We start from the raw sequence: 27,909 nt of genomic DNA, 5'->3' as shown, positions 1-27,909 counted from the left end.
TTTACCCTTACATGAATGATGTTTTGGAATACAGGGCTAGGAAGGAATCTTCACAGGTGCTAGACTTAATGTAGTTTCTAAAACGTGTGGAGATTTTAACAAAAATTATGTAGCCTGAGGATTTTAATAGACCTGGTAATCAGTTTGAGCATATTCCTTTGCTGTGTTATATAGATAACTCTAAAATAAATGTGTCTACTGCCTCCATTTCATAGACTCACTTCTAGATATGACGCATGGGCGAGTTATTTACCTAAGATCAGTCAGTTGTTAGGGAATCCAGTTCATTAAATAGGAAGCTTGTATTCTTTATTACTGTTTTTGGGGAAAGTTTTAGAGTGAAATTCATTAACCTCTAAGGTGTTTTTACATAGTACTACTTGGAAAATAAAATCATTGGGCAAATATAAACAACTGATTTATTTCATTTTTTTGAAGTGTGGCAGACCTTAAGCATGCCATTCAAAGCAAATACAAGATTGCTATTCAACACCAGGTGCTGGTGGTTAATGGAGGAGAATGCATGGCTGCAGATCGAAGAGTGTGTACCTACAGTGCTGGGACGGTAGGTATTCAAGAGCCCTTTCACACAAGAGTGCACACCACCTTCACAGCACATTGGGAACTCAGTGTTCAAAAGTAAGGTTTATTTGCTTCATATATTGAAGGCAATGTGCATGTTCAGTATTTATAACATTTTATTTTGGTTATTTCTCCTTTTTTAAAAAATATAGGATACAAATCCAATTTTTCTTTTTAACAAAGAAATGATCTTATGTGATCGTCCACCTGCTATTCCTAAAACTACCTTTTCGACAGAAAATGACATGGAAATAAAAGTTGAAGAATCTCTTATGATGCCTGCAGTTTTTCATACTGTTGCTTCAAGGACACAGCTTGCAGTGGTAAGATATAAACAATTATTTTAACTAACTGATTGCTTCTAAAAGCATTCGAATCTAAATAGCACAGTAGTCTAAATTGCATAGGAAGCATGCAGGAAGTTTGACAAACTGAAAATATTTTGTGGTTAATCTAGTTTTAAAATTTCTGGGTCATACATTGCTAGTTATTCTACTTTGATAATGACAGTATTTTAGAGTGGAACAGCTGTCTTAACATCATTTGGTCACCTTCTTTCATAGATATAAATAGTTACTTTTGAACATTAATTAATAAAAGACCTACGTTAGAGTAGATATAGACAGAGAACTTACATAGCTCTAAAAATGTATTTATTTTTTCCATATTTATGGTTAGTTCCTGGAGGAGAATCAGGTTTCTTTCTAATATATAGCTTTTAACACTGCTTCTTGCAGTTGCCACGGATTTCATTTGATTTTCCTTTTTAATTTGCTATTTACCTTCTAGTAACGTCATTAACATTAAGCTGTCAGTAGTAAGCTACATTTTTCTTTTAATCATGAAAAAAATGTGTTAGAACCAGTGAAATAGTAGTATTTACGTTTTGTAAAAATAAATAACATTACCGAACATTGCTTTAATTAGTAAAACTCTTAGAGATTTGTTTTAAACAGTATATACATTTGTACAGATACCCCCATTTTTCCACATAGGATACAACATTAAAAGGAAATAACCGCATCTGTGTGAAACATATTTAATAAACATTTACGAGTCCAAAAGTGCTTTGGGAGGACAAAATTTTTAAAAATACACTTCTGTAAACTGAATTTGCATATTAGAATTGTTTTTTGATTTGGTTGAAAAGTATACACACTACATTTTGATAGAGAAAGTATTAAATATGATAAAGGATAACTAGGATATATAATTTTCAAGTGATTAGAGAGAGAGAGCAATTAAAACTATTCAACGAAAGAATGAAAACAAGAAAGTACAAAGAAAACAAAATGGCAGAAATACATATATCAGAAATTATATTAAATATAAGCTAGCATTATTTCTCTTTTAATGCATCATATTTAAAATATTTTTTAAATACATAAATGAAATGAGAAAGATGATGATTGCTGTTGAGATCCTGAATTAGTGATCCGAGATTCAAATGCCAAGCATTCTATATCAGTCTGTTTTCATGCTGCTGATAAAGACATACCTGAGCCTGAGATGAAAAAGAGGTTTAATTGGACTTAACAGTACCTCATGGCTGGAGAGGCTTGGAATTACGGCAGGAGGCGAAAGGCGAAATTGGCTAAAACAAAGGGGTTACAGGTCCCATGCAAGTTCGAAAACCAGCATGGTAGCCAAGTTTTAAAGCTCCAAAAAGATCTCCTTTGACTCCAGGTCTCACATCCCAGTCACACTAATACAAGAGGTGGGTTCCCATGGACTTGGGGCAGCTCCTTCCCTGTGGCTTTGCAGGGTGCACCCTCCCTCCCGGCTGCTTTCACGGGCTAGCGTTGTGTCTGTGGTTTTTCCAGGTGCACAGTGCAAGCCGTTGGTGGATCTTCCATTCTGGGGTCTGGAGGACGGTGACCCTCTTCTCAGAGCTCCACTAGGCAGTGCTGTAGTAGGGACTCTGGGGGCTCCGACCCTACATTTTCCTTCTACACTGCCCTAACCGGTTCTCCATGAGGGCCCTGCCCCTGCAGCAAACTTTTCTGGGCATCTAGGTGTTTCCATAAATCTTCTGAAATCTAGGCGGTGTTCCCCAACCTCAATTCTTGACTTCTGTGCCCCTGCAGGCTCAATATAGCATGTGGACGTTGCCAAAGCGTGGGACTTCCACCCTCTGAAGCCATAGCCCGAGCTGTATGTTGGCCCCTTTCAGCCGTGGCTGGGGGCAGGGCACCAAGTGTCTAGGCTGTACACAGCACGGGGACCCTGGGGCCGGCCCATGAAACCACTCCTTCCTCCTAAGCCTCTGGACGTGTGATGGGAGGGGCTGCCATGAAGGTCTCTGACACAGCCTGGAGACATTTTCACTATGGTCTTAGGGATTAACGTTAGGCTCCTTGCCACTTGTGCAAATTTCTGCAGCCGACTTAAATTTATTCCCAGAAAGCGAATTTTTCTCTTCTATCACGTTGTTAGGCTACAAATTTTCCAAACTTTTATGCTCTGCTTCCCTTATAAAACTGAATGGCTTTAAAGGTACCCAAGTCACCTCTTAAATGCTTTGCTGCTTAGAAATTTTTTCCACCAGGTACGCTAAATCATCTCTCTCAAGTTCACCTGAGATTACAGGTATGAGCCACCATACCCAGCCTAAGCAGCTTTTAAATTAGTGAAATGCTAGGGCCATGTTTGCGTAAAACAGAAACAGTGGTTCAGTACTTTGAAGCGTTGAGGAAATAAGAAAAGGAAATCAGTGTCATAAATGGTGAAAATGATAAATGACAAACATTTCTTTTAGGTGATAATATGTTTGCATATTTGGAAAATTAAGGGATTTTAATGAAAACCTCTCCAGAGTTTTGGTAAGGTGACTGGATATGTGATAAATATATTCAAATGAATAGAGTTTCTCTGTACTGGCCACTGCATTAGGATAGAAATAGAAAAAAATACTGTAATCTGAACAGCAGCAAAAACTTCAAAATAATATATATATATATTTTTGTAGAACTTCAAAATATACTTAACAATTTGGCTATATAAAATATTCAAGAATGTAAAACAAGTTACATAAAACAAAGAAATGAACACAACAAATGAAGAAATTGTTCTTAAATGAACAAATGGCCATGAAACAAATGACAAGATGTATCTCATTTTTAATATGATTATGAACTTATGAACTGTAGTTACAATTGCCATGATATTTCTTTTGGAGCATAGGAGAAGCTTTGGGTTTTGTTTTGGATCTAAAATGGTCTTCAGATTCATATGGAAGGGTCAGTGTCCAGAAATCGCCAAGAAAGTCATAAGAAGAATGGAAGATGGGGGCAAAAATGTACCTTTCCAGATTTATTTACTTTTTTATTTATTTTTATTATACTTTAAGTTCTAGGGTATATGTGTACAGCATGCAAGTTTGATACATAGCTATACATGTGCCATGTTGGTTTGCTGCACTGTGTAGCAAACTGGCCTGGGCATCTAGGCGTTTCCATACATCTTCTGAAATCTAGGCTGTGGTTCCACAACCTTATCTCATCATTTACGTTAGGTATTTTATTGACTTATTATATAGAAACAGGATCTCACTGTGTTGCTGAGGTTGGTCTCAAACTCCTGGGCCCAAATGATCCTCCCGTCTCGGCCTCCCTAAGTGCTGGGATTATAGGCATGAGCCAGCATACCTGGCCTCTTTTCAGATTTATAAAACACATTGAGCCACCATGCCTGCCCTCTTTTGAGACTTATAAAACAAATTCTAAAGCTGCTATAACCAAAACAGCAACATAGTTCTAATCAATTCGTTATGTAAGGAATTAGAGGTGGTATTTCTTCATGGTCCAGGATGTGGTCTCTAAAGTCAGATTTTCTGAGTTTATATCCGATTACCTCATTTACTTGTGGTGTGACCTTTGACTCATTTACCCTGTTGGTGAATTTAAGAATGGATTTTTGTTTATTGAGATACATGCATATTGAAAAATGCACAAACTGTAATTGTACATCCATTCTTAGTGAATTTTCACAATGAACACATTGATAAAAATAGTTTCAGCCAGGTGTGGTGGCTTATGCCTGTAATCCTAGCAGTTTGGGAGGCCAAGGCGGGCAGATTATGCAGAAGTTTGAGATCAGCCCGACCAATATGGTGAAACCTTATCTCTACTAAAAAAAAAAAAAAAAAAAAAAAAAAAAAAACAGGAAAAAAAAAATTAGCCAGGCGTGGTGGCATGCGCCTGAATCGCAGCTACTCAGGAGGCTCTGGTAGGAGAATCGCTTGAACCCAGGAGGCAGAGGTTGCAGTGAGCCAAGATCGCGCCACTGCACTCCAGGCTGGGTGACAGAGTGAGACTTCATCTCAAAAACAAAACAAAACAAAAAAAACCCACAGAAACAAATACTTTCAACCCAGAAGCCCTACTTAGGACTTTCTCCCCATCAGTTTTCATCCTCCCTGTTCACTAATGCTAACCAGTATGTTGACTTCTAAACCAAGATTAGTTGGTCTCTTTTTGAATGTAAATAAATGGAATAATGTAGTTTCTGTTCTTTTGTGTCTAGCCTCTTTTATGCGCATGATGTTCCTGAGAATGATTAATGCTGTTGCATGTATTGATGGTTTGTATTCATCACTGCATTGTATTCAAATATGCCACAGGTTTTTTTTTCTATCTGTTCTGCTACTAGTGGATATTGAGATTGTTTCTAGTGTTCAACTAATGTGACTCAACCTACTGTGAATATCCTAATACATTCTTTTGACTACTGTAGTGTAAAGAAATCAGAATACTTTGACAGTTTAAGTCTGTCTTCTACTTCTGCAACCTCTTCTGTACCGAAATGTCCATAGTTCTTTCAGATTTCATCTTGAAATGGACTCAGTGCTCACTGTCCTTTTTTTTCCCCCCACATATTAGCTGTTGTTTTCATGGTAGTTCCTTTCATTTCACTTGTCTTGGTTGTTAAAGCCTGATTTAGACTTCTCTGTTTTCAGCAATGTCTTCTTCCAGTGTAGCCTTCAATCAGTGATATGTTTCTTTTTAATGTATTTCCTGAGCTAACTCTCTGTGTTGAGTTCTTTTTTATAAAACAGAATTAGACTAAGTTTTTAGGAAAGAATTTGGTTATAATTTCCATTTGGTCCTGGGGAGAGTTTTTCTGCATTTAGTTTTTTTTACTTTTAACTTTTTTTTTTCTTAGGGTAATTTAGTATAGATTTCATATGTTAAAATTTTTGCTTGTGTTTGAGGGAGTAGAATTATTCCTCTACAAGACAGTGTAGGAAACCTGGTGAGCAGGAAGCTGCCCTGGGTCACAGGGGATCCCTGGTTAGAAGCAGAATGTGTATGTATAAGAAAGGGACAGAGATGACTTATTCTGTCCTTCTCCTTAGACAAAATTTAGCAGTTCTAGGGACTTTTTCTCACAGTTTTTCCTTTGGCTTTTTGCAAGTATGTCATGTAAATAGGTATTACTTCTTCTACTACTCTCTAATTTCAGATAGGGCCCCAAGAGGTTCTTGCTGTCCACCCAAGCTTCTCACAAGGAGGATTCAGTTCTCCCAAGTTTTGATAAATGTCTGCAATAGTGGTGTTTACCAAAATTATCTTGAGACAGGTCACAATCAATTTAGAAAATTTACTTTATCAAGGTTAAGGACACACCCAAGACATAGCTTCAGGAGGTCCTTATGACATGTGCCCAAGGTGGTCGGGGTAAAGCTTGCTTTTATACATTTTAGGGAGACATTAGACATGAATATGTGTAAGAAGTACATGGGTTTGGTCCAGAAGGGCAGGATAACTCGAAGCGGGGGCTTCCAGGTCATAGGTAGATAAGAGACAAAAGGTTGCATTTTTTTGGAGTCTTTCATCAGTCTTTCACTGAATACATAATTTAGTCTGGTTCAGTGAATCTGCATTTTTACATAAACAATAAACAATAATACAGAGGAAGCAGATAGGCCTTTGTTTTAGGCGAGCAGAGGTATGACTTTCTGTCCCGCACATGTGGAGATACGCTGTCAGTTTACATTGCCAAGGTGAAATTTAGCAGAACTATTTTAAGTTAAAGATCTTGAAGCCCTCAAGAAATTTCCTTGTGGCAAAATTGTGAGGGAGGTATGTAGCTTTCTTATCTTTGTAGCTATCTTATTTAGGAATAAAATTGGAGGCAGGTTTACCTGACATAGTTCCCAGCTTGACTTTTCCCTTGGCTTAGTGATTTTGGGTTCCCGAGATTTGTTATTCTTTCACAGTGGATGCCCTTTTTATTTGACCCAAGTTGATCCAGTTTTCATGTTCTTCACAGGTTTGCTGCATATATTGTATGTGTAGGGGTGCTAGTTGTTTCCTGGTTTCATAAAGGTGGTGTCTTGTTTCCCTTTTGTATTTGGTTGGTTTCATGAAGGAGAAGCAGGCAAAGACATCTTTACTTCCTTATCTTACAACTGAAACTATTAGCCCTTTCTTATATACATATGGAATTAAGAACAAGTGAAGTTAAGTCATTTCTTCAAGGCCAGATAGCCAGGTAGAAGAAAAAGAACCTCTTTTCTCCAAGGCCAGTGCTCTTTACGTTCATATCATTGTACTTCCACATAGCAAACTTTCATATTTTACCTGTAAAGATATTTCTTTTCACCTAAATTTATTCATTAACAATATTATCTTCTAAAACAGAATGGTCATAATTTTGGCGTGCTTATCAGCAAAATACATAGAGAAAATACTTCCTTTTTCCTTCCATCCCGTACTCCATCTTAATGATGGTGGAACATTTGTTTTGCATTTTCCTAGACTTTGATACACACAAAATGCATTTCTATCTCATACCTCTATTGTTTCGCATTTCTAACCAACCTTAGCCTCCCCAAACAAATGGAAGCATACTATACTTTTTTTTGTTGTTTTTGAGATGGAGTTTCGCTTTTGTCACCCAGGCTGGAATTCAGTGGTACGATCTCGACTCACTGTAACCTCTGCCTCCTGGGTTCAAGTGATTCTCCTGCTTCAGCCTCCCCAGTAGCTGGGATTACAAGTGCGTGCCACCATGCCCGGCTAATTTTTGTATTTTTAGTAGAGATGGGTTTCACCATGTTGGCCAGGCTGGCCTCGAACTCCTGACCACAGGTGATCTGCCTGCCTCAGCTTCCCAAAGTGCTAGAATTACAGGCAAGAGCCACCACGCCTGGTCCATACTATACACATTATTCCTTTTTCATTGTTGCAAGGTACTCCCATTTTTGAAATATCCCAAGTTTATTTTCCTGGTAAACAGTGCTACAGTTCAACTTACTTTACATTTATAAATTTCAACAATTCAAAAAATTTAAACATTTGAATATTTTATATCCTCCATCTTTTGTGTATTTAAGAATCTTCCTCCTACCTTTTCTGCATGCACTGCAAGAACCTGTTGCTTTAATGTACCCAACAACTCTTTTACTCATCATTTCAAGGGTGTCACCTCTCTTTCATCTGTTTAAAAAAATCTGAAAACATTTTATCATTTCTGTTACTTCATAATTCCAGAGTTTTTTCCCACTCTATTTTAGTGGCTGCGTGATTGATTAATTTTTAGTGACATGGCACATAATCATCTTACTGACGTTCCTACCCCATAAGGACCATCTTACTTCTTATTTACCTTGGTAACTAGATTACCAACCATTGCAGTATTTACAGTAGCTTTTTTTGTTTGCCTGGACAACTTAAAGATAATCATTTTACATCCATTCTTTTAGGTGCCTTCCCATTCCACCATATAACATTTTCTGTATTATCAGTCTTCTTAAAGCATCTATTTGATTACGTTCTTCATGTTAAACAGTTCTTCAGGAGGTCTTTTCTGAGTAAAGTCCAATTCCTTCCTTACCTTAGTGTTTTCTGGGTCTTTGATCATCTGGCCCTCTTTCTCTCGCTTTTTCCTCCAGACCATTTGTTCTTAACCAATAACACTTTATATTTCCTATCTTTGCCACTTCATCATGTTCCACTCTTCTGAAGTACTTCTTTCCCTATCTTTGTTCATATTCTTTTCACACTTTGATACTTAAGTTAAATGCCTTCAGAAAGTTTTGACTTCTCTTTTGTGACTTTTATATCTGTCTCATATCAGTTAACAAAGGTAGAATGATCTGTCTTATTTCCTAGCCAACTAAAATATTTTGTGACAGTGGACTTCTTTACGTATCTCCATATATAAAGCAATCTACGTTGCTGCCTTGTAATTTATCCTTAATAATTATTTTTATTCTTCATTCTTTGGAACTGAATGTCAGATGTCTGTTTTCTGAAGGTATTTTAACTGCATAAATATTTTCTAGAATCTCATTTGGGGTTACTAAATGTGTTATAGTTATACTAATCTAGAAGTAGATGATGTATTTTAGCTTTGCCTTCACGAAAAATTGTTTTTAACATGTATGTCTTGAGATAATACCAGAGGACAGTGACATTTGACATGGCAGATGTTGATCATTAGTCAAATAATTGAAAGCACTACTCGTTTGTTTTTCAGAGGTAGCATCTTATGGATTCTTCTTTTAACTATGTCTTAGGATACCTGCTCAGAAACACCACACTTATGTTATAGGTTATAACACCTCTCTTACGTTAAACACCTCACTTACGTTTAGGCTCTCTTTCACAGAAGTAAACAGAGATAAACTAAAACAGTCTTTTGAAACACTTTGTTAAATGTGCTCTAGAACGCATTCACACATACATGTTTGTAAACGTATGAAAACTTCTGCAAATAAACCATTGCCTTCTTTTACTTTCTTTTGTATTCTTTTTCAATACAGGAAATGTATGAAGTTGCCAAGAAACTTTGTTCTTTTTGTGAAGGTCTTGTACATGATGAACATCTTCAGCACCAAGGCTGGGCTGCAATTATGGCCAACCTGGAGGACTGTTCAAATTCATACCAAAAGCTACTTTTCAAGTTTGAAAGTATTTATTCAAATTATCTGCAGTCCATAGAAGACATCAAGTTAAAACTTACTCAGTATGTTTGCCATTAAAATGGATATTTGTTTAAAATGCCTTTGAAATTTATCAGTAGGTTTAATCACTGCAAATTTGTTTCTTATAGGATATATATTTATTATAACTGAGGTTTATTATTTGAGCCTTTTCTGATAGTGCTTTGTAGGTTATAGTTTTTAATTTAAAAATGATAATTCTGTTTACCATGTATCTTATGAGTCTCCCACATTTCTTTCTCTTGAATTGTTTTACTTGTAATAAGGCCCCAAATACTTTTGAAGTCATTTATAAAACCAAGAATCTTTGCTTATATTTTGTCCAGTAAACAAAAGGCAAGATGTGAAAAATAACATCTAACAGAAATAGGCACATTTCCAAACCCTGGACAATGGAGGAAAATTTTAAGTTCTTTGTAAATATTACCATCCTGATGCAGGCTTGATGAGGTGGAAAAAAAAAAAGTCCTGTTTTTTGGAGACTGAGTCTTGCTCTGTCACCCAGGCTGGAGTGTAGTGGCGTGATCTCGGCTCACTGCAACCTCCGCCTCCCAGGTTCACTCCATTCTCCTGCCTCAGCCTCCCGAGTAGCTGGGACTACAGGCGCCCGCCACCATGCCCAGCTAATTTTTTTTTTTGTATTTTTAGTAGAGACGGGGTTTCACCGTGTTAGGCAGGATGATCTCAATCTCCTGACCTCATGATCTGCCCATCTCGGCCTTCCAAAGTGCTGGGAGTACAGGCGTGAGCCACTAGACCCAGCCAGCCCTTGTGTTTTCAATGCTCATTAAGATGACAAGTTTTAGTTCTTTGCATAAAAGTACATTTAATACACATTGATTCTTTTTTTAAAAGGGCTATAGTTAATGTGAAAATATAACAGTAATTCAGCATGAAACTAACCCTTATTGTATGTGTGCATATGCTTTTAGCATTTTGTGTTCAGGTTTTTTGTTTCAGATCTGTAGATTTTTTTTTTCTTTTAATTATCTTGACCTTGAATTAGAAGCAAGTAGCATGTTCTGGTTTTGATCTTTGTCTTTTCTTTTTGTTTCTTTTGTTTTTTTAAATTTGGGTAACCTTTTAAATTCACATTTCTCTTTTTTGTGGTATGAATATTAGATAGATTTTGGCCTTAAAAATGGAAAAATCTTGGGAGGAAAGAGAAGGATTCATTAAGACTGGAAAGATCTTTTTAAAGTTTAAATGAGAACCTTTTCAAGTAACTTTTTCTATGGGTTCTATTAGCTGTATCAATTTAAAGTAGGGACCTACATCATATTGCATATGATTTTATAGAAGTTAAATCACTAAGATTTCATATATTCCCCATACTTTTGACAACATAAACCTATTTTTAGGGTGTTATGAGTACAAGAGTATCTTTATTAGGATTGTTATTTTTATCCTGTGCTTTCAATATATCAGATATATTTGATTTACTTAAGGCCATAAGGTTATATTCTAAGATACTGCTATGGTGAATCTTTTTGTAAATTTAAATTTGTTATCTTTAAGGTTTTATAAAAGCCTAGTGTTCACTTCTTTAATATAGCTAGCTTTACTTTAGAGTGTTTTTTGTTTGTTTGTTTGTTTTTGTTTTTGTTTCAAGATGGAGCCTTGCTCCGTCACCCAGGCTGGAGTGCAATGGCGCCATCTCAGCTCACTGCAACCTCCGCCTCCCAAGTTCAAACGATTTTTGTGCCTCAGCCTCCCGAGTAGCTGGGATTACAGGTGCCTGCCACCACACCCGACTAATTTGTGTATGTTTAGTAGAAATGGGGCTTTGCCATGTTAACCGGGCTGGTCTCGAACTCCTGACCTCAAATGATTTGCTGGCTTCCACCTCCCAAAGTGCTGGCATTACAGGTGTGAGCCACCACGCCTGGCCCTAGAGTGATATTTTAATGTATTAATGATAGCCTCTCTCTGCTAAAATAGACTTCTTTTAGTGAATAGCTAACTCATAGACTAGTTTATGTATGTATAATGTTATGGAGAGGTGGTGAGATTTGTGTATGTAATCATATGTGATTTCATTCAAACATGCTAATTCCTAACTAGAGCAGTCTCATAGTTTTACTGACAGATCTTTTGTATTTTAAGTTTAGGAACTGCAGTTTCAGTAATGGCCAAGATTCCACTATTGGAGTGCCTAACCAGACATAGTTACAGAGAATGTTTGGGAAGACTGGATTCTTTACCTGAACATGAAGGCCCGGAAAAAGCTGAGATGAAAAGATCCACTGAACTGGTGCTCTCTCCTGATATGCCTAGAACAACTAACCAATCTTTGTTAACCTCATTTCCCAAGTCAGTGGAACATGTGTCCCCAGATACCACAGATGCTGAAAGTGGCAAAGAGATTAGGGAATCTTGTCAAAGTACTGTTCATCAGCAAGATGAAACTACGATAGACACTAAAGATGGTGATCTGCCCTTTTTTAATGTTTCTTTGTTAGACTGGATAAATGTTCAAGATAGACCTAATGATGTGGAATCTTTGGTGAGGAAGTGCTTTGATTCTATGAGCAGGGTAAGTAATGTTAATTTGATATTTCTGTTGTCATTTTACTATTCTAAATTATCCTAAATATTTTATGTACTGAGAGAATGGGTATTACCTTTTAGTAGAAATTAGTGAGCCTTGGAGTGAAACTTTTAACATAGGTTGAATCAAATTAATTCATAATTTTATTTATGAATTGATTATAAATTTGTGAAGATTATTTGAGATTAATAGGAAAATTTCTAGTGCAATAAGAATAATTTACATACAGTAAACTGTACAGGTCTTGAGTGGTTCGTGCAAGGAATAACCACCACACAAATTAAAATACTGAAAATTTGATTGCCCAGAAAGTCCCCTTGTGCCTCTTTCCAGTCACCATTTCCTTAGAGGCAACCTCTTTCTGACTTTTAAAGAAGAAATTTTAAGTACTGCATCTGCCTGAGATCTTTAAAATTTGAAACGTAGATACTGTGTTTTTAGTTCTATTTTATAATTATAGTGAGCTTGTATTTTGGATTAAGGTCTTCTCCAGCACACCTGAAAACCTTTTAAACCTGAGGAATAAATATCCCTTCATATCTGATTCGTAAACTGATGCAAAATCTTTGACACCAGGAAGGAAGTTGATGGGGCATGTTTCATTGTTACAGAAATATTAAATAATGTTGTGAAGACTGCTATTGTCAAAAGATAATTGTTAAAAATAGTTAAACTTTTCAAGGAGCACGCAGTCGAAAAAAGAGTTCATCTTTGATTCACTACTTAGAGCAGGATAGCACATTGTCTGGGATGCCTAAAAAAGAATACATACATTGCTGTTAAAGGTATAGGATATAGTAAAATGGAAAACTAAAAATCTAGGTTTTGTAATTCTTTCAGTGTCCAGTTTCTTGATGACATTCTATAGGCTAAGCATTTCTTTCCATTAAGACGTGTTTGTCAGAGAAGTATGTAATATGTTATGCAAAGATTGATCACTGCCAAAAATGAATGAAAGTTAGTGTTCTGCTTAAACTATTGACATTGTAGTAGCCTGAAAATACCATTTATGATTGTAGATAATCACTTACATGATTGTGATCAGAATAATTGAGATATTTTGTTTTGTTTTGTTTTGTTTTTTGCAATAGGGTCTCACCCTGTCGCCCAGGCTGGAGTACAGTGGCATGATTATAGCTCACTGCTGCCTCTTCCTCCCAGGCTGAGGCAACGCTCCCACCTCAGCCTCCTGAGTAGCTGGGACCACAGGCACACACCACCACATCCAGCTAATTTTTTCATTGTTTGCACAGACGGGGTCTTCTTCCTATGTTGTTCAGCCTGGTCTCAAAACTCCTGGGCTCAAGCAGTTCTCTTGCCTTAGCCTCCCAAAGTGCTGAGATTACAGGCATGAGCCACTGCACCTGGCCTGTCATATTTTCTATAATTAAACTGTACCAGATGTCAGAACAGAGTTATATATATGAAGAGAACCTGAAATCGGCTTTGTATTTCCATGTTTAGTGTGAAATCTCACAGAGTCATAGATTTTTTTCACTTTGTATGACTAAAGGAAAGGAACAGTGATCTTCTGACTTAATGAAAAGTCAACCAGGCACAGTGGCCTGTACCAGTAATCCCAGTGACTTGGGAGGCTGAGGCGAGAGGATCACATGAGGCAAGAAATTCAAGACCAGCTTGGGCAACATAGTGAGACTCCATCTCGAATGAATGAATGAATAAATAAATGTCAGAAATATTTATACCTTCAGAAAATAGCTATAGTGTTATTACTAAGCAATCGCTTTTTTCTTTTTAGAGGTTAATGCTACTTTGAATAGGCATAGCAACAACATCTGAAGTCTTTGTGATATTTTACATGACCATTATATTACAAAAGCAAAATACAAACTTTTATTTGGTTATTCTTGTTTGTTTCAAAATTAGCTAACATGACTTTAAAGTGGTGCCTATAATGGTACCTAACATGACTTTAAAGTGGTGCCTATACTCACTAGTTGCATATGCCCATTAGATTTTTTTATTACTTGCTCTATCAAGAAGAGTAGCTATTGGATGCTGGGCTTATTACCCAGGTGCTGGGATGATTTGTGCAGCAAACCACCATGGCACACATTTACACATTTATGTAACAAACCAGCACATGCTGCACGTGTATGCCAGAGTTTAAAATAAATGTTTGAAATAAAACAATATATATTCTAAAGCAATTAAAATCCATTTTGGAAAAATTTATGTTTATATTTTTATTTATATTTTACAAAATACTTGATCTATAAATGTGATGTATTGCATAATGAATGGCATTTTGCCTTGATGTTTTTATTAGATGGATATTTTTCTCCTCTCAGGAGTACTATACTTTTTCTTGATAACACTAGTGGCATTTCTGAAGATGAACCGAGTATGAGATTTGTCTCTGATTGGGGATAGTTTTTTACGCCTGTTTTATTAAACAGTTGTCCAAAACAACTAACCTACTTGATATCTGATTGCAATAGCGCTGTTTGCCAATGAAGTAATAAAAACATATGCCAAGATTTTTTATCTGTAAAAGGAAATTCAGTTTAAATCTATCGTTTTTGCAGATTAATTCCAATTGTAACAGTATTTGTATCATGTATTTTCAACTGCCAAATTAAAATGTCTTTCTTGGGAAATTAGTCAAGACATAGGTATTTTGGAAATTAGGATTTGTAATCACAGGGGCTCAAATCTGGGCATTGACATTCATTTACTACCTCTGTCATCCATAAGTCACTTAACATGGGATTCCTAGTTTTATATTTTTGTGGATTAAGAGATGCTAGTTTTGTGAATTATTGTTTTTCCCCCATTTTATCTGTCAGAAAAAATTTAGAATTGTTGCTGCATTTTTGTAGACTCACATTTTTAGATTTTAGTGTATTCTTGCTAAAAAGACTCTTTTTTTTGTTTTTGTTTTTTGAGATGGAGTCTCGCTCTGTCACCCAGGCTGGAGTGCAGTGGCACGATCTCGGCTCACTGCACCCTTCACCTACCGGGTAGCTGGGATTACAGGCACCTGCCACCGCGCCCAGCAAATTTTTGTATTTTTTTAGTAGAGATAGGGTTTGGCTATATTGGCCAGGCTGGCTTTGAACTCCTGACCTCAGGTAATTCACCTGGCTCAGCCTCCCAAAGTGCTGAGATTACAGGTGTGAGCCACTGACCTGGTTTTAAGATTATGCTTGAGTGTTCTGTTTCAGATTATACTACAAAAGGCACACTGATTTGTGTTTCTGACGATTAATAATTGGAAGCTTCTGCATTTAGCACATTTCTAAACTGTCTAGGTTAATGCCAGCATAATTTATTGACCTTTAGCATTTCTTTCAGACAACTTGTGATTTTAAGGAATCTATGCAGGGGAGTGGGTTTAAAGGTGGGAGGCTTAAGAGAGAGTGTAAGAAACTTTGTTTTATAGTTTTTTTCTCAGTTAAAAATAATATTAGCCTTTGTAGATGCCAAAGAGCCCAAGAATAAAAATTAGTGTATCACTGCCTGTTAATTATTCAAAATTGGCTAAATAATTACTAATGAGATTCCGTGGTTTAAATATATGTAATCTAAAACATTTCTTCAAAGATTTTTATTACCTGTGGACAGATGGAATAAAATATTAAGTGCAGTGAAATTTTAGGAAGTCAGCTGGGGACGGTGACTCATGCCTATAATCCTAGCATTTTGGGAGGCCAAGGTGAGAGTATTGCCTGAGCCCAGGAGTTTGAGACCAGCCTAGGTAACAGGGTGAGACCCATGTCTACAAAAAATTGTTTTAAAAATTAGCTGATTGTGGCGGCACATGCCTGTAGTCCCAGCAGTTAGGGATGCTGAGGCCGTAGGATCGCTGGAGCTTATAGTATGAACTGTGATCATGCCACTGCACTCCATCTTGGGCAACAGAGCCAGAACTTGGCTCAAAAAAAAATTTTTTTTTAGGAAGTTATGCAAACTTTTTAGTGAATCATCAAATACTCTCCTATGTTTGTCAGTGCAGTTATACTTTCAATGAATTAAGTTAGTTCAGATACGTCATATTCAGGAGCCCTTGTTTTTGGTTTGTTTTAAGTTGTTGCTATGTTAAGTTTATGTATAATTGTAATTTTGCCCAGGTTGAACATTTGAACCAATTTCCATCTTTATCGTTCTAATAATTTGTAACCAGGCTTTGATTTGCATAGTACTCTGGTGTAGAAATATATACACATTGGACTCAGTTACCACAAAATTGAGAAAAGTGAGAAAATGTTCACAAATGTACAAGTTTCAGTTGAGACAACATTGTACAAAACCAGTGGTGCCTATTCTGAAATAATGGTTTTGTTAATTTTTTTGGTGGTGTTAGACATGCAGCCTTTTATTTAACTGCACTGGATTTTTGATAATAACAATAAAGTAGTTTAGTTTTAATTGTTTTTGTATGTTCTCTGCGTACAAGACTATGCATTAATCAATTTTTTTCAACTGTAGAGATTAGAGAAGGCAGCATGAAGGAGGTAGTATTTGACTAGGATCTTTAAATAGAAGGAGAGGTTGACTTAAACAGTATAAGAATTGTGAACAAAGATCAGAGATAGAAAAACACAGTTTATCTTGAAATGATAGACATTTCAGCTGGAAACATGAGAGGCTTGATTTTCTTGATATCAAGATCAATGAAGCTTTTCTTGTATTCTACATTTATTGGATATTTTCTGTGGGCAGAAGAAAGTCATTTGGGGGGTTTATTAGGAACAAGCATAGTAAGTCAATAATAGAAGGTTTCATGGTTGATACCCACATGTAGTTATTAGTAAACAGAAACACAGCTTGAGAATTTGTGAGACTGATGAGTGATTGAAGTAGACTTGGGAGTTATCTCCAGAAAAGTTATACTTAACGCTGAAATCATATTGAGAACAGTAAAAATGGGCTTCTGAATCATCTATTTTAGAAAGATTAGACAAAGCAAAAGGAGCCAGAAAAGGATGCTATGAAGGAACCAGTAGAAGTAACTTCCCAGAGCCTGTAAGGTTGGGAAAAGGTTATCTGCCGTGCTAACTGTTGAAGAGCCTCAAGTGAAGCAAGGTCATTGGTAGTTTTTGGCTGAGCGGTTTTTATGGAAAACGCAGACGGAAAGGCAGCCAGGTAAAATATTTTTTTAAGGGACCAGGAGCATTACTGGAAAATTTTGTAGGTTCCATGAATTTCAGCAAATGTGTAGAATTAAAGCCAGGGAACAGGAGAGATGGAAGAGTGAGAAAGCATAATTGAGCAAGCAGATTCATTGAGGAGATAGAGATTGAGAATAAAGAAGTTTTATCTTCTGTCTCCAGGAGGGAGATAAGTTTGCCAAAGAAGTTTATATGTTTTAAAGAGAAGTTGCATTGATAAGAGAATTAATGATATTATGCTGACATTGAAAATACCTTTTGCTGAGAGATATTGAGAAGTGATTAAATTGTAACACTGATTGAAATGTGTGATTCCTGAAACTGTATTCCTAATTATGTATTCTAGTGTAAATTTAGTGTTGTCTAAGAGGATATTTATCCTGTACTTGACCTTCTTATAAAAGTATAACTTAGAGTACCCATGCTTTTGCTTTTTTATGTCTTTTATCACTTATTTTCTCTCTTAAGCTGTATGTCAGAATAGCATGAAATACATTTTAAACTATTTGCTGAAAATTGTATTCATATGTGTTTCCTTGTCATTTAGCTTGATCCAAGGATTATTCGACCATTTATAGCAGAATGCCGTCAAACTATTGCCAAACTTGATAATCAGAATATGAAAGCCATTAAAGGGCTTGAAGATCGGCTCTACGCCCTGGACCAGATGATTGCTAGCTGTGGCCGACTGGTGAATGAACAGAAAGAGCTTGCTCAGGTACCTATTTTAGATTTTTCTCAGGAAAAGGAATTTGTAGTTTTTCTGTACACGTTTTATGTGCAATATCAATTTGGTGTGTACCATATTTTCACTTTATCCTTGAATATTTGTAATGTATTGTTTGCTTGTAATAAAGCAGAAAGGCATGTTCTTAATGGTTGAGTTTCCTGTAGATAAACCATGAAACTGCTACTTGAGGCTGGGGGCAGAAATGAACATTTTTTGATATGTTGAAAGCGTATGATCCTATCAGTTACTGTGCTAAAAATTTGAATGCTTCCTACTACCCTCCCCGCCCCGTAGGACAAAGGATAAGAAATGAAATTTTTTAAGAATAGAAGGAAAATACAAAAGCTTGAAGAATTTGCTAATACTTCTAATAGTAATACCTAGGTTTTAGATCTAATTTAATGCCACAATCCTAGAACTGTTGAAAAAGTGGATTTTAAACCAAAGGAAAGTGGTGGAATGGCTAAGTAAGAGTGGTAAACGTGAATGTTTCTTAGCAAACCAGTGCCTCTCTTAAATTCATGATTGCCTGTCCTTCACCCACCATGACAAGCATTGTGGCAAAACCACCTATAGCTGAATAGTTGAATGTCATAATCAGATTCTGACACCTGTTTTTCTAGTTTAATTTTCCTTGCCAGTATTTTTCCTCTAATTGTGTTCTTTCATTGGAACATATAAATAGTTACATCCCCATATTAACTTTTTTCCTTTTTTCTTAAGGTAAAACATACTTCCTTGACATCATAGTTAAGGCTGATGTAAATTAGAATGTCCTTTAGTATTTCCTTTTAGTGATATGTTCAGTTCTGTCATTTGAAAATCTCTTTAAATCACCTTGATTTCTGGAGGATATTTTTACCTGGTTCATATAAAATTCTAGGTTGTTAGCATTTTATTTGTGGTCTTTTCTTTGTCTTTTGTTTGGTTTTTAGCAATTTTAGTATGAGGTGCCAAGATGTGGCATTCTTTGTATTTATCCTACTTTGGGCTTCTAGTCCATCTTGAATCTGTGGCTTAATGACTTACACCATTTGGGAAAAATCTGAGTCAGTTTCTCTTCAGATCTTGCTTTTCCCTCGCTTGCTTTTCCTTCTCTTTCAGTGATTGCAGTTAGACGTGTTAGACCTTTCACCATTTACACTTGTTTCATTTACACTTGTTTCTTGTATTTTCCGTCTTTTTATCCATCTGTGCTTCATTCTAGATATTTACCTTTAACCTACATTTTAACTTTTTCTCTTCTTTAGTGTTTAACGTAGCTAACTATTTGCTCATTTCTTATTTTTGTTCATTTTTCAGCTCTACAATTTCAGTTTGGTTCTTTTGTTTATATAGTTTCATATTCTTTACCCCCAAATATTTAGTCTTAGCCATTCATCATCTCTTTGATCACATTAATAAGCATATAGCAATTTAAGTCTTTATCTGTTCACTGTGTTGCCTGTTCTTGTGTGTCTGTTTATCTTTGGTGGTGTTTCTTTTTTTTTTGAGAGGAAGTTTCGCTCTTGTTGCCCAGCCTGGAGTGCAGTGGCGCTGTCTCATCTTGCTGCAACCTCTGCCTCCTGGGTGCAAGCGATTCTCTTGCCTCAGCCTCCCAAATAGCTGGGATTACAGGCATGCACCAGCATGCCTTGTTAATTTTGTATTTTTAATAGAGACAGGGTTTTTCCATGTTGGTCAGGCTGGTCTTGAACTCAGGTGATCCACCTGCCTCGGCCTCCCAAAGTGCTGGGATTACAGGTGTGAGCCACAGCGCCCAGCCATATATTTGGTGGTGTTTCTTATAATTCTCACTCTTAAAAATTCTTGCATTTTCATGTACCTGATTTTTTTTTAATAAGAAAAATCAAAGAAATATTATGAGGCCTAGGATAACATTTTCTTCTGCAGAGAATTTTTATTTGCTTTTGGTATGTACTTTGGGCAGTTACCATCGTAAATTACTTTAGTTCAGTTTCAGAGATTTGGATGATTGAAAGCTGGTATTCTAGTTCTTGGGATGGCCGTTCTACTTTTAGTTTACCCTTAATCATAGGATATAGGTTTTAGGGATCTGAACGCAAACAAATTCTGTTCTATTGTACCTTCCCTTGGCTAGCTCTGGTCTTCAGTTTTCAATTTTCTAGCCCTTCAGGGAAGTCAGGACTGCTGACTGCTTATTTTTAATTTTGGACTCTCTTCAAGAATCAACAGAATTCCTCAGAGCAAAGCATTCCTAGTCACCTAATTTCTCCTCTCGGTTTCATTCTCCTGGATTCTAGCCCTTTCACTGTGCCTGGCTTCTTCACTGCCTTCCTAGATCTCCCATCCCTAAAGCCACAGGGAGCTTGATCGACATTATAGACTACCATTACTAGAGAAAGAACTCTGCATTCCTGATCTTTTGCTTCTTCTGCAGTGTTGTTGTTTTTTAACTTCCATAGAATGAATCAAACAAAATTTATTTAACCATACTTCTTTTGGTGATTATTTAGTTTGTTTCAGTTTTTCCATATTAGAAATATTCATTGAATATCTAAATATACCCATTTTTATATGCATGTTCTAGTATTTCTGTAGGCACAATCTCCAGTAAGGGGATTGTTGGATTAAGCTGTTTGTTCATTTTAAATATTAATTAATAATGTTCTAATGCCTGCTATAGAAGCAAAATCAGTCCACACTTCCAGTATGTAAGGAGAAGAGTAATTTCTCTGTTATCAGTGTTTGCCATGTATTTACTCTGAATTGTCATTCTCCACATTTTCTTCTTCATGTTTTTGTTAGAATTTTTCATATATTGTTTAGATAATTCTTTATTATAGATTATACAGATACTTGTCTCTGTTGATAATTTATATGGATTGAAAATCAGAAGCTTTAAATTTTGGTGCAGTCAAATTCATTCCTATATTCATATTATGAACTCATCATTCTATAAAATCCTATGGGGGGGCGGAGCAAGATGGCTGAAGGGGGGGCGGAGCAAGATGGCCGAATAGGAACAGCTCCAGTCTCCAATTCCCAGCGCGAGCGACACAGAAGACAGGTGATTTCTGCATTTTCAACTGAGGTACTGGGTTTATCTCACTAGGGAGTGCCTGACAATCAGTGCTGGTCAGCTGCTGCAGCCCGACCAGCAAGAGCTGAAGCAGAGCGAGGCATCTCCTCACCCGGAAAGCGCAAGGGGGACGGGAATCCCTTTTCCTAGCCAGGGGAACTGAGACACACAACACCTGGAAAATCGGGTAACTCCTACCCCAATACTGCGCTCTACCAAGGATCTTAGCAAACGGGCACACCAGGAGACTATATCCCACACTTGGCCGGGAGGGTCCCACGCCCATGGAGCCTCCCTCATTGCTAGCACAGCAGTCTGTGATCTCCCAGCAAGGCTGGGGGAGGGGCGCTCGCCATTGCTGAGGCTTAAGTAGATGAACAGAGTGGCTGGGAAGCTCCAACTGGGTGGAGCTCACAGCAGCTCAAGGAGTCCTGCCTGTCTCTGTAGACTCCACCTCTGGGGACAGGGCACAGCTAAACAACAACAACAAAAAGCAGCTGAAACCTCTGCAGACGCAAACAACTCTGTCTGACAGCTTTGAAGTGAGCAGTGGATCTCCCAACACGGAGGTTGAGATCTGAGAATGCACAGACTATCTGCTCAAGTGGGTCCCTGACCCCTGAGTAGCCTAACTGGGAGACATCCCCCACTAGGGGCAGACCGACACCCCACACCTCATACGGTGGAGTACACCCCTGAGAGGAAGCTTCCATAGCAAGAATCAGACAGGTACACTCGCTGTTCAGCAATATTCTATCTTCTGCAGCCTCTGCTGCTGATACCCAGGCAAACAGGGTCTGGAGTGGACCTCAAGCAATCTCCAACAGACCTACAGCTGACAGTCCTGACTGTTAGAAGGAAAACTAACAAAGAGGAAGGACACCCACACCAAAACCCCATCAGTACGTCACCACCATCAAAGACCAGAGGCAGATAAAACCACAAAGATGAGGAAAAAGCACGGCAGAAAAGCTGGCAATTAAAAAAATAAGAGTGCATCGCCCCTTGCAAAGGAACGCAGCTCATCGCCAGCAACGGATCAAAGCTGGACGGAGAATGACTTTAACGAGATGAGAGAACAAGGCTCCAGTCCATCAAACTTCTCAGAGCTAAAGGAGGAATTACATACCCAGCTCAAAGAAACTAAAAATCTTGAAAAAAAAAAGTGGAAGAATTGATAACTAGAATAATTAATGCAGAGAAGGCCATAAACAAATGGACAGAGATGAAAACCATGACACGAGAAATACATGACAAATGCACAAGCTTCAGTAACCAACTCGATCAACTGGAAGAAAGAGTATCAGCGATTGAGGATCAAATGAATGAAATTAAGTGAGAAGAGAAACCTAAAGAAAAAAGAAGGAAAAGAAATGAACAAAGCCTGCAAGAAGTATGGGATTTTGTAAAAAGACCAAATCTACGTCTGATTGGGGTGCCTGAAAGTGAGGGGGAAAATGGAGCCAAGTTGGAAAACACTCTTCAGGATATCATCCAGGAGAACTTCCCCAACCTAGTAGGGCAGGCCAACATTCAAATTCAGGAAATACAGAGAACGCCACAAAGATACTCCTCGAGAAGAGCAACTGCAAGACATGTAATTGCCAGATTCACCAAAGTTGAAATGAAGGAAAAAATCGTTAAGGGCAGCCAGAGGAAAAGGTCGGGTTACCCACAAAGGGAAGCTCATCAGACTAACAGCAGATCTCTCGGCAGAAACTCTCCAAGCCAGAAGAGAGTGGGGGCCAATATTCAACATTCTTAAAGAAAAGAATTTTCAACCCAGAATTTCATATCCAGCCAAACTAAGTTTCATAAGTGAAGGAGAAATAAAATCCTTTACAGATAAGCAAATGCTTAGAGATTTTGTCACCACTAGGCCTGCCTTACAAGAGACCCTGAAGGAAGCACTAAACATGGAAAGGAACAACCGGTACCAGCCATTGCAAAAACATGCCAAAATGTAAAGTCCATCGAGGCTAGGAAGAAACTGCATCAACTGAGAAGCGAAATAACCAGTTAATATCATAATGGCAGGATCAAGTTCACACATAACAATATTAACCTTAAATGTAAATGGACTAAATGCTCCAATTAAAAGACACAGACTGGCAAACTGGATAAAGAGTCAAGACCCATCAGTTTGCTGTATACAGGAGACCCATCTCACATACAGAGACATACATAGACTCAAAATAAAGGGATGGAGGAAGGTCTACCAAGCAAATGGAGAACAAAAAACAGCAGGGGTTGCAATACTAGTCTCTGATAAAACAGACTTTAAACCATCAAAGATCAAAAGAGACAAAGAAGGCCATTACATAATGGTAAAGGGATCAATTCAACAGGAAGAGCTAACTATCCTAAATATATATGCACCCAATACAGGAGCACCCAGATTCATAAAGCAAGTCCTTAAAGACTTACAAAGAGACTTAGACTCCCATACAATAATAATGGGAGACTTCAACACCCCACTGTCAACATTAGACAGATCAATGAGACAAAGTTAACAAGGATATCCAGGAATTGAACTCATCTCTGCAGCAAGCAGACCCAATAGACATCTACAGAACTCTCCACCCCAAATCAACAGAATATACATTCTACTCAGCACCACATCACACTCATTCCAAAATTGACCACATAATTGGAAGTAAAGCACTCCTCAGCAAATGTACAAGAGCAGAAATTATAACAAGCTGTCTCTCAGACCACAGTGCAATCAAACTAGAACTCAGGACTAAGAAAATCAAAACCGCTCAACTACATGGAAACTGAATAACCTGCTCCTGAATGACTACTGGGTACATAACGAAATGAAGGCAAAAGTAAAGATGTTCTTTGAAACCAATGAGAACAAAGATACCACATACCAGAATCTCTGGGACACATTTAAAGCAGTGTGTAGAGGGAAATTTATAGCACTAAGTGCCCACAAGAGAAAGCAGGAAAGATCTAAAATTGACACTCTAACATCACAAAAGAACTAGAGAAGCAAGAGCAAACACATTCAAAAGCTAGCAGAAGGCAAGAGATAACTAAGATCAGAGCAGAACTGAAGGAGAGATACAAAAAAACCCTCCAAAAAATCAATGAATCCAGGAGTTCGTTTTTTGAAAAGATCAACAAAATTGGTAGACCGCTAGCAAGACTAATAAAGAAGAAAAGAGAGAAGAATCAAATAGACGCAATAAAAAATGATAAAGGGGATATCACCACCGACCCCACAGAAATACAAACTACCATCAGAGAATACTATAAACACCTCTACGCGAATAAACAAGAAAATCTAGAAGAAATGGATAATCTCCTGGACACTTACACTCTCCCAAGACTAAACCAGGAAGAAGCTGAATTCCTGAATAGACCAATAGCAGGCTCTGAAACTGAGGCAATAATTAATAGCCTACCAACGAAAAAAAGTCCAGGACCAGATGGATTCACAGCTGAATTCTACCAGAGGTACAAGGAGGAGCTGATACCATTCCTTCTGAAACTATTCCAATCAATAGAAAAAGAGGGAATCCTCCCTAACTCATTTTATGAGGCCAACATCATCCTGATACCAAAACCTGGCAGAGACACAACAAAAAAAGAGAATTTTAGACCAATATCCCTGATGAACATTGTTGCAAAAATCCTCAATAAAATACTGGCATACCGGATCCAGCAGCACATCAAAAAGCGTATCCACCATGATCAAGTGGGCTTCATCCCTGGTATGCAAGGCTGGTTCAACATACGCAAGTCAATAAACGTAATCCAGCATATAAACAGAACCAAAGACAAAAACCACATGATTATCTCCATAGATGCAGAAAAGGCCTTTGACAAAATTCAACAGCCCTTCATGCTAAAAACACTCCATAAATTCGGTATTGATGGAACCTATCTGAAAATCGTAAGAGCTATTTATGACAAACCCACAGCCAATATCATACTGAATGGGCAAAAACTGGAAAAATTCCCTTTGAAAACTGGCACAAGACAGGGATGCCCTCTCTCACCACTCCTATTCAACATAGTGTTGGAAGTTCTGGCTAGGGCAATCAGGCAAGAGAAAGAAATCAAGGGTATTCAGTTAGGAAAAGAAGAAGTCAAATTGTCCCTGTTTCCAGATGACATGATTGTATATTTAGAAAACGCCATTGTCTCAGCCCAAAATCTCCTTAAGCTGATAAGCAACTTCAGCAAAGTCTCAGGATACAAAATTAATGTGCAAAAATCACAAGCATTCTTATACACCAGTAACAGACAAACACAGAGCCAAATCATGAATGAACTTCCATTCACAATTGCTTCAAAGAGAATAAAATACCTAGGAATCCAACTTACAAGGGATGTAAAGGACCTCTTCAAGGAGAACTACAAACCACTGCTCAGTGAAATCAAAGAGGACACAAACAAATGGAAGAACATACCATGCTCATGGATAGGAAGAATCAATATCGTGAAAATGGCCATACTGCCCAAGGTAATTTATAGATTCAATGCCATCCCCATCAAGCTACCAATGAGCTTCTTCACAGAATTGGAAAAAACTGCTTTAAAGTTCATATGGAACCAAAAAAGAGCCCGCATCTCCAAGACAATCCTAAGTCAAAAGAACAAAGCTGGAGGCATCACGCTACCTGACTTCAAACTATACTACAAGGCTACAGTAACCAAAACAGCATGGTACTGGTACCAAAACAGAGATATAGACCAATGGAACAGAACAGAGTCCTCAGAAATAATACCACACATCTACAGCCATCTGATCTTTGACAAACCTGAGAGAAACAAGAAATGGGGAAAGGATTCCCTATTTAATAAATGGTGCTGGGAAAACTGGCTAGCCATAAGTAGAAAGCTGAAACTGGATCCTTTCCTTACTCCTTATACGAAAATTAATTCAAGATGGATTAGAGACTTAAATGTTAGACCTAATACCATAAAAATCCTAGAGGAAAACCTAGGTAGTACCATTCAGGACATAGGCATGGGCAAAGACTTCATGTCTAAAACACCAAAAGCAACGGCAGCAAAAGCCAAAATTGACAAATGGGATCTCATCAAACTAAAGAGCTTCTGCACAGCAAAAGAAACTACCATCAGAGTGAGCAGGCAACCTACAGAATGGGAGAAAATTTTTGCAATCTACTCATCTGACAAAGGGCTAATATCCAGAACCTACAAAGAACTCAAACAAATTTACAAGAAAAAGACAAACAACCCCATCGAAAAGTGGGCAAAGGATATGAACAGACATTTCTCAAAAGAAGACATTCATACAGCCAACAGACACATGAAAAAATGCTCATCATCACTGGCCATCAGAGAAATGCAAATCAAAACCACAATGAGATACCATCTCACACCGGTTAGAATGGCAATCATTAAAAAGCCAGGAAACAACAGGTGCTGGAGAGGATGTGGAGAAATAGGAACACTTTTACACTGTTGGTGGGATTGTAAACCTGTTCAACCATTATGGAAAACAGTATGGTGATTCCTCAAGGATCTAGAACTAGAAGTACCATATGACCCAGCCATCCCATTACTGAGTATATACCCAAAGGATTATAAATCATGCTGCTATAAAGACACATGCACACATATGTTCATTGTGGCACTATTCACAATAGCAAAGACTTGGAATCAACCCAAATGTCCATCAGTGACAGACTGGATTAAGAAAATGTGGCACATATACACCATGGAATACTATGCAGCCATAAAAAAGGATGAGTTTGTGTCCTTTGTAGGGACATGGATGCAGCTGGAAACCATCATTCTCAGCAAACTATCACAAGAACAGAAAACCAAATACCGCATGTTCTCACTCATAGGTGGGAACTGAACAATAAAATCACTTGGACTCGGGAAGGGGAACATCACACACCAGGGCCTATCACAGGGAGTGGGGAGGGGGGAAGGATTGCATTGGGAGTTATACCTGATGTAAATGACGAGTTGATGGGTGCTGACGAGTTGATGGGTGCAGCACACCAACATGGCACAAGTATACATATGTAACAAACCTGCACGTTATCCACATATACCCTAGAACTTAAAGTATAATTTAAAAAAAAAAAAAAAGAAAATCTCAGTACCACACTGGCTTAAGTTAAGCCTTTTCCAAAGTGCAGCAAGCTGATCAGATGCAGATTACTTGTTTTTGTTCATTTTTTTATATTTAAAATCATTGTTGCTTTAAAAAAAAAAAAACCTGTGAATTTCTTTATATCTGTTTCTCAGATGGAATAAACCAGGGCTTTCAATTCTCTTACCTTAGACACTCCAGTTTTCTCTCTCTGCTTTTTCTTTGCTCCCCTTAATCTCTCAATATTTTAAAATATTGCTGTTAGTCCTCCTGCTTTGTATCACTTCAACAGTCAATTAGTCAGGTACGTTGGATGGTTTTGTATTTGTTAATAATATAAAAAGATATTTATTGCTGATATTGCCCTCAAGTCTACTTGGTTTCAACAAATGGAGTTTTGTCATACAAGGAAAAAAGTATTTTTCTGGGAGTATAGTTGGGGTGATAATACTATTTTCTCAAAATGGAAGAATGCATTATTTGCGTATTTGAGGTTTTCTTGTTTGCTTTCTAAATCTGACCATGTAACCTCCCTGAATCCAAACTGAAGTAAAATTGAGTGAGAATTTCTGTTCCGATGAAAATTACAAAGTTAGAGTTTGTTGTCTTATGCTCATAGAGCATCCTGTTTCTACATCTTCGTTCCCCCTAATTTATTTGTAGTATTTTGCTATTGTTTTAAACTATGGTATCTCATGGACTATAAAGAACACCAAATGAATACTATAGATAATATTCTTACTTTTATAAAATATCTTTTCTTTCTTTGATACCTGAGTGGTATAGTCCTTTTAAACATTTTGAGGCAATTAAATATTTGATTATTTAAG

The 27,909-nt window shown here is 37.4% G+C and overlaps 1 protein-coding gene across 3 annotated transcripts in view; it reads left to right on the top strand.

Moving 5' to 3' along the window:
- The window catches only part of RB1CC1 (RB1 inducible coiled-coil 1), a 94,980-nt gene that overhangs the window by 29,434 nt on the left and 37,637 nt on the right, over window positions 1–27,909 (top strand). For all 3 annotated transcript variants that reach the window (XM_073018082.1, XM_008000620.3, XM_073018083.1), the window contains exons 4-8: window positions 439–565; window positions 735–905; window positions 9,353–9,555; window positions 11,639–12,068; window positions 17,766–17,936. In XM_073018082.1, the coding sequence (XP_072874183.1) occupies window positions 439–565; window positions 735–905; window positions 9,353–9,555; window positions 11,639–12,068; window positions 17,766–17,936 (1,102 nt within the window). The remainder of the gene's footprint in view (window positions 1–438; window positions 566–734; window positions 906–9,352; window positions 9,556–11,638; window positions 12,069–17,765; window positions 17,937–27,909) is intronic.

The sequence above is a fragment of the Chlorocebus sabaeus genome, chromosome 8, assembly GCF_047675955.1.
Source record: "Chlorocebus sabaeus isolate Y175 chromosome 8, mChlSab1.0.hap1, whole genome shotgun sequence".
NCBI lineage: Eukaryota > Metazoa > Chordata > Mammalia > Primates > Cercopithecidae > Chlorocebus > Chlorocebus sabaeus.
This window is presented reverse-complemented; position numbering and strand designations above follow the sequence as displayed.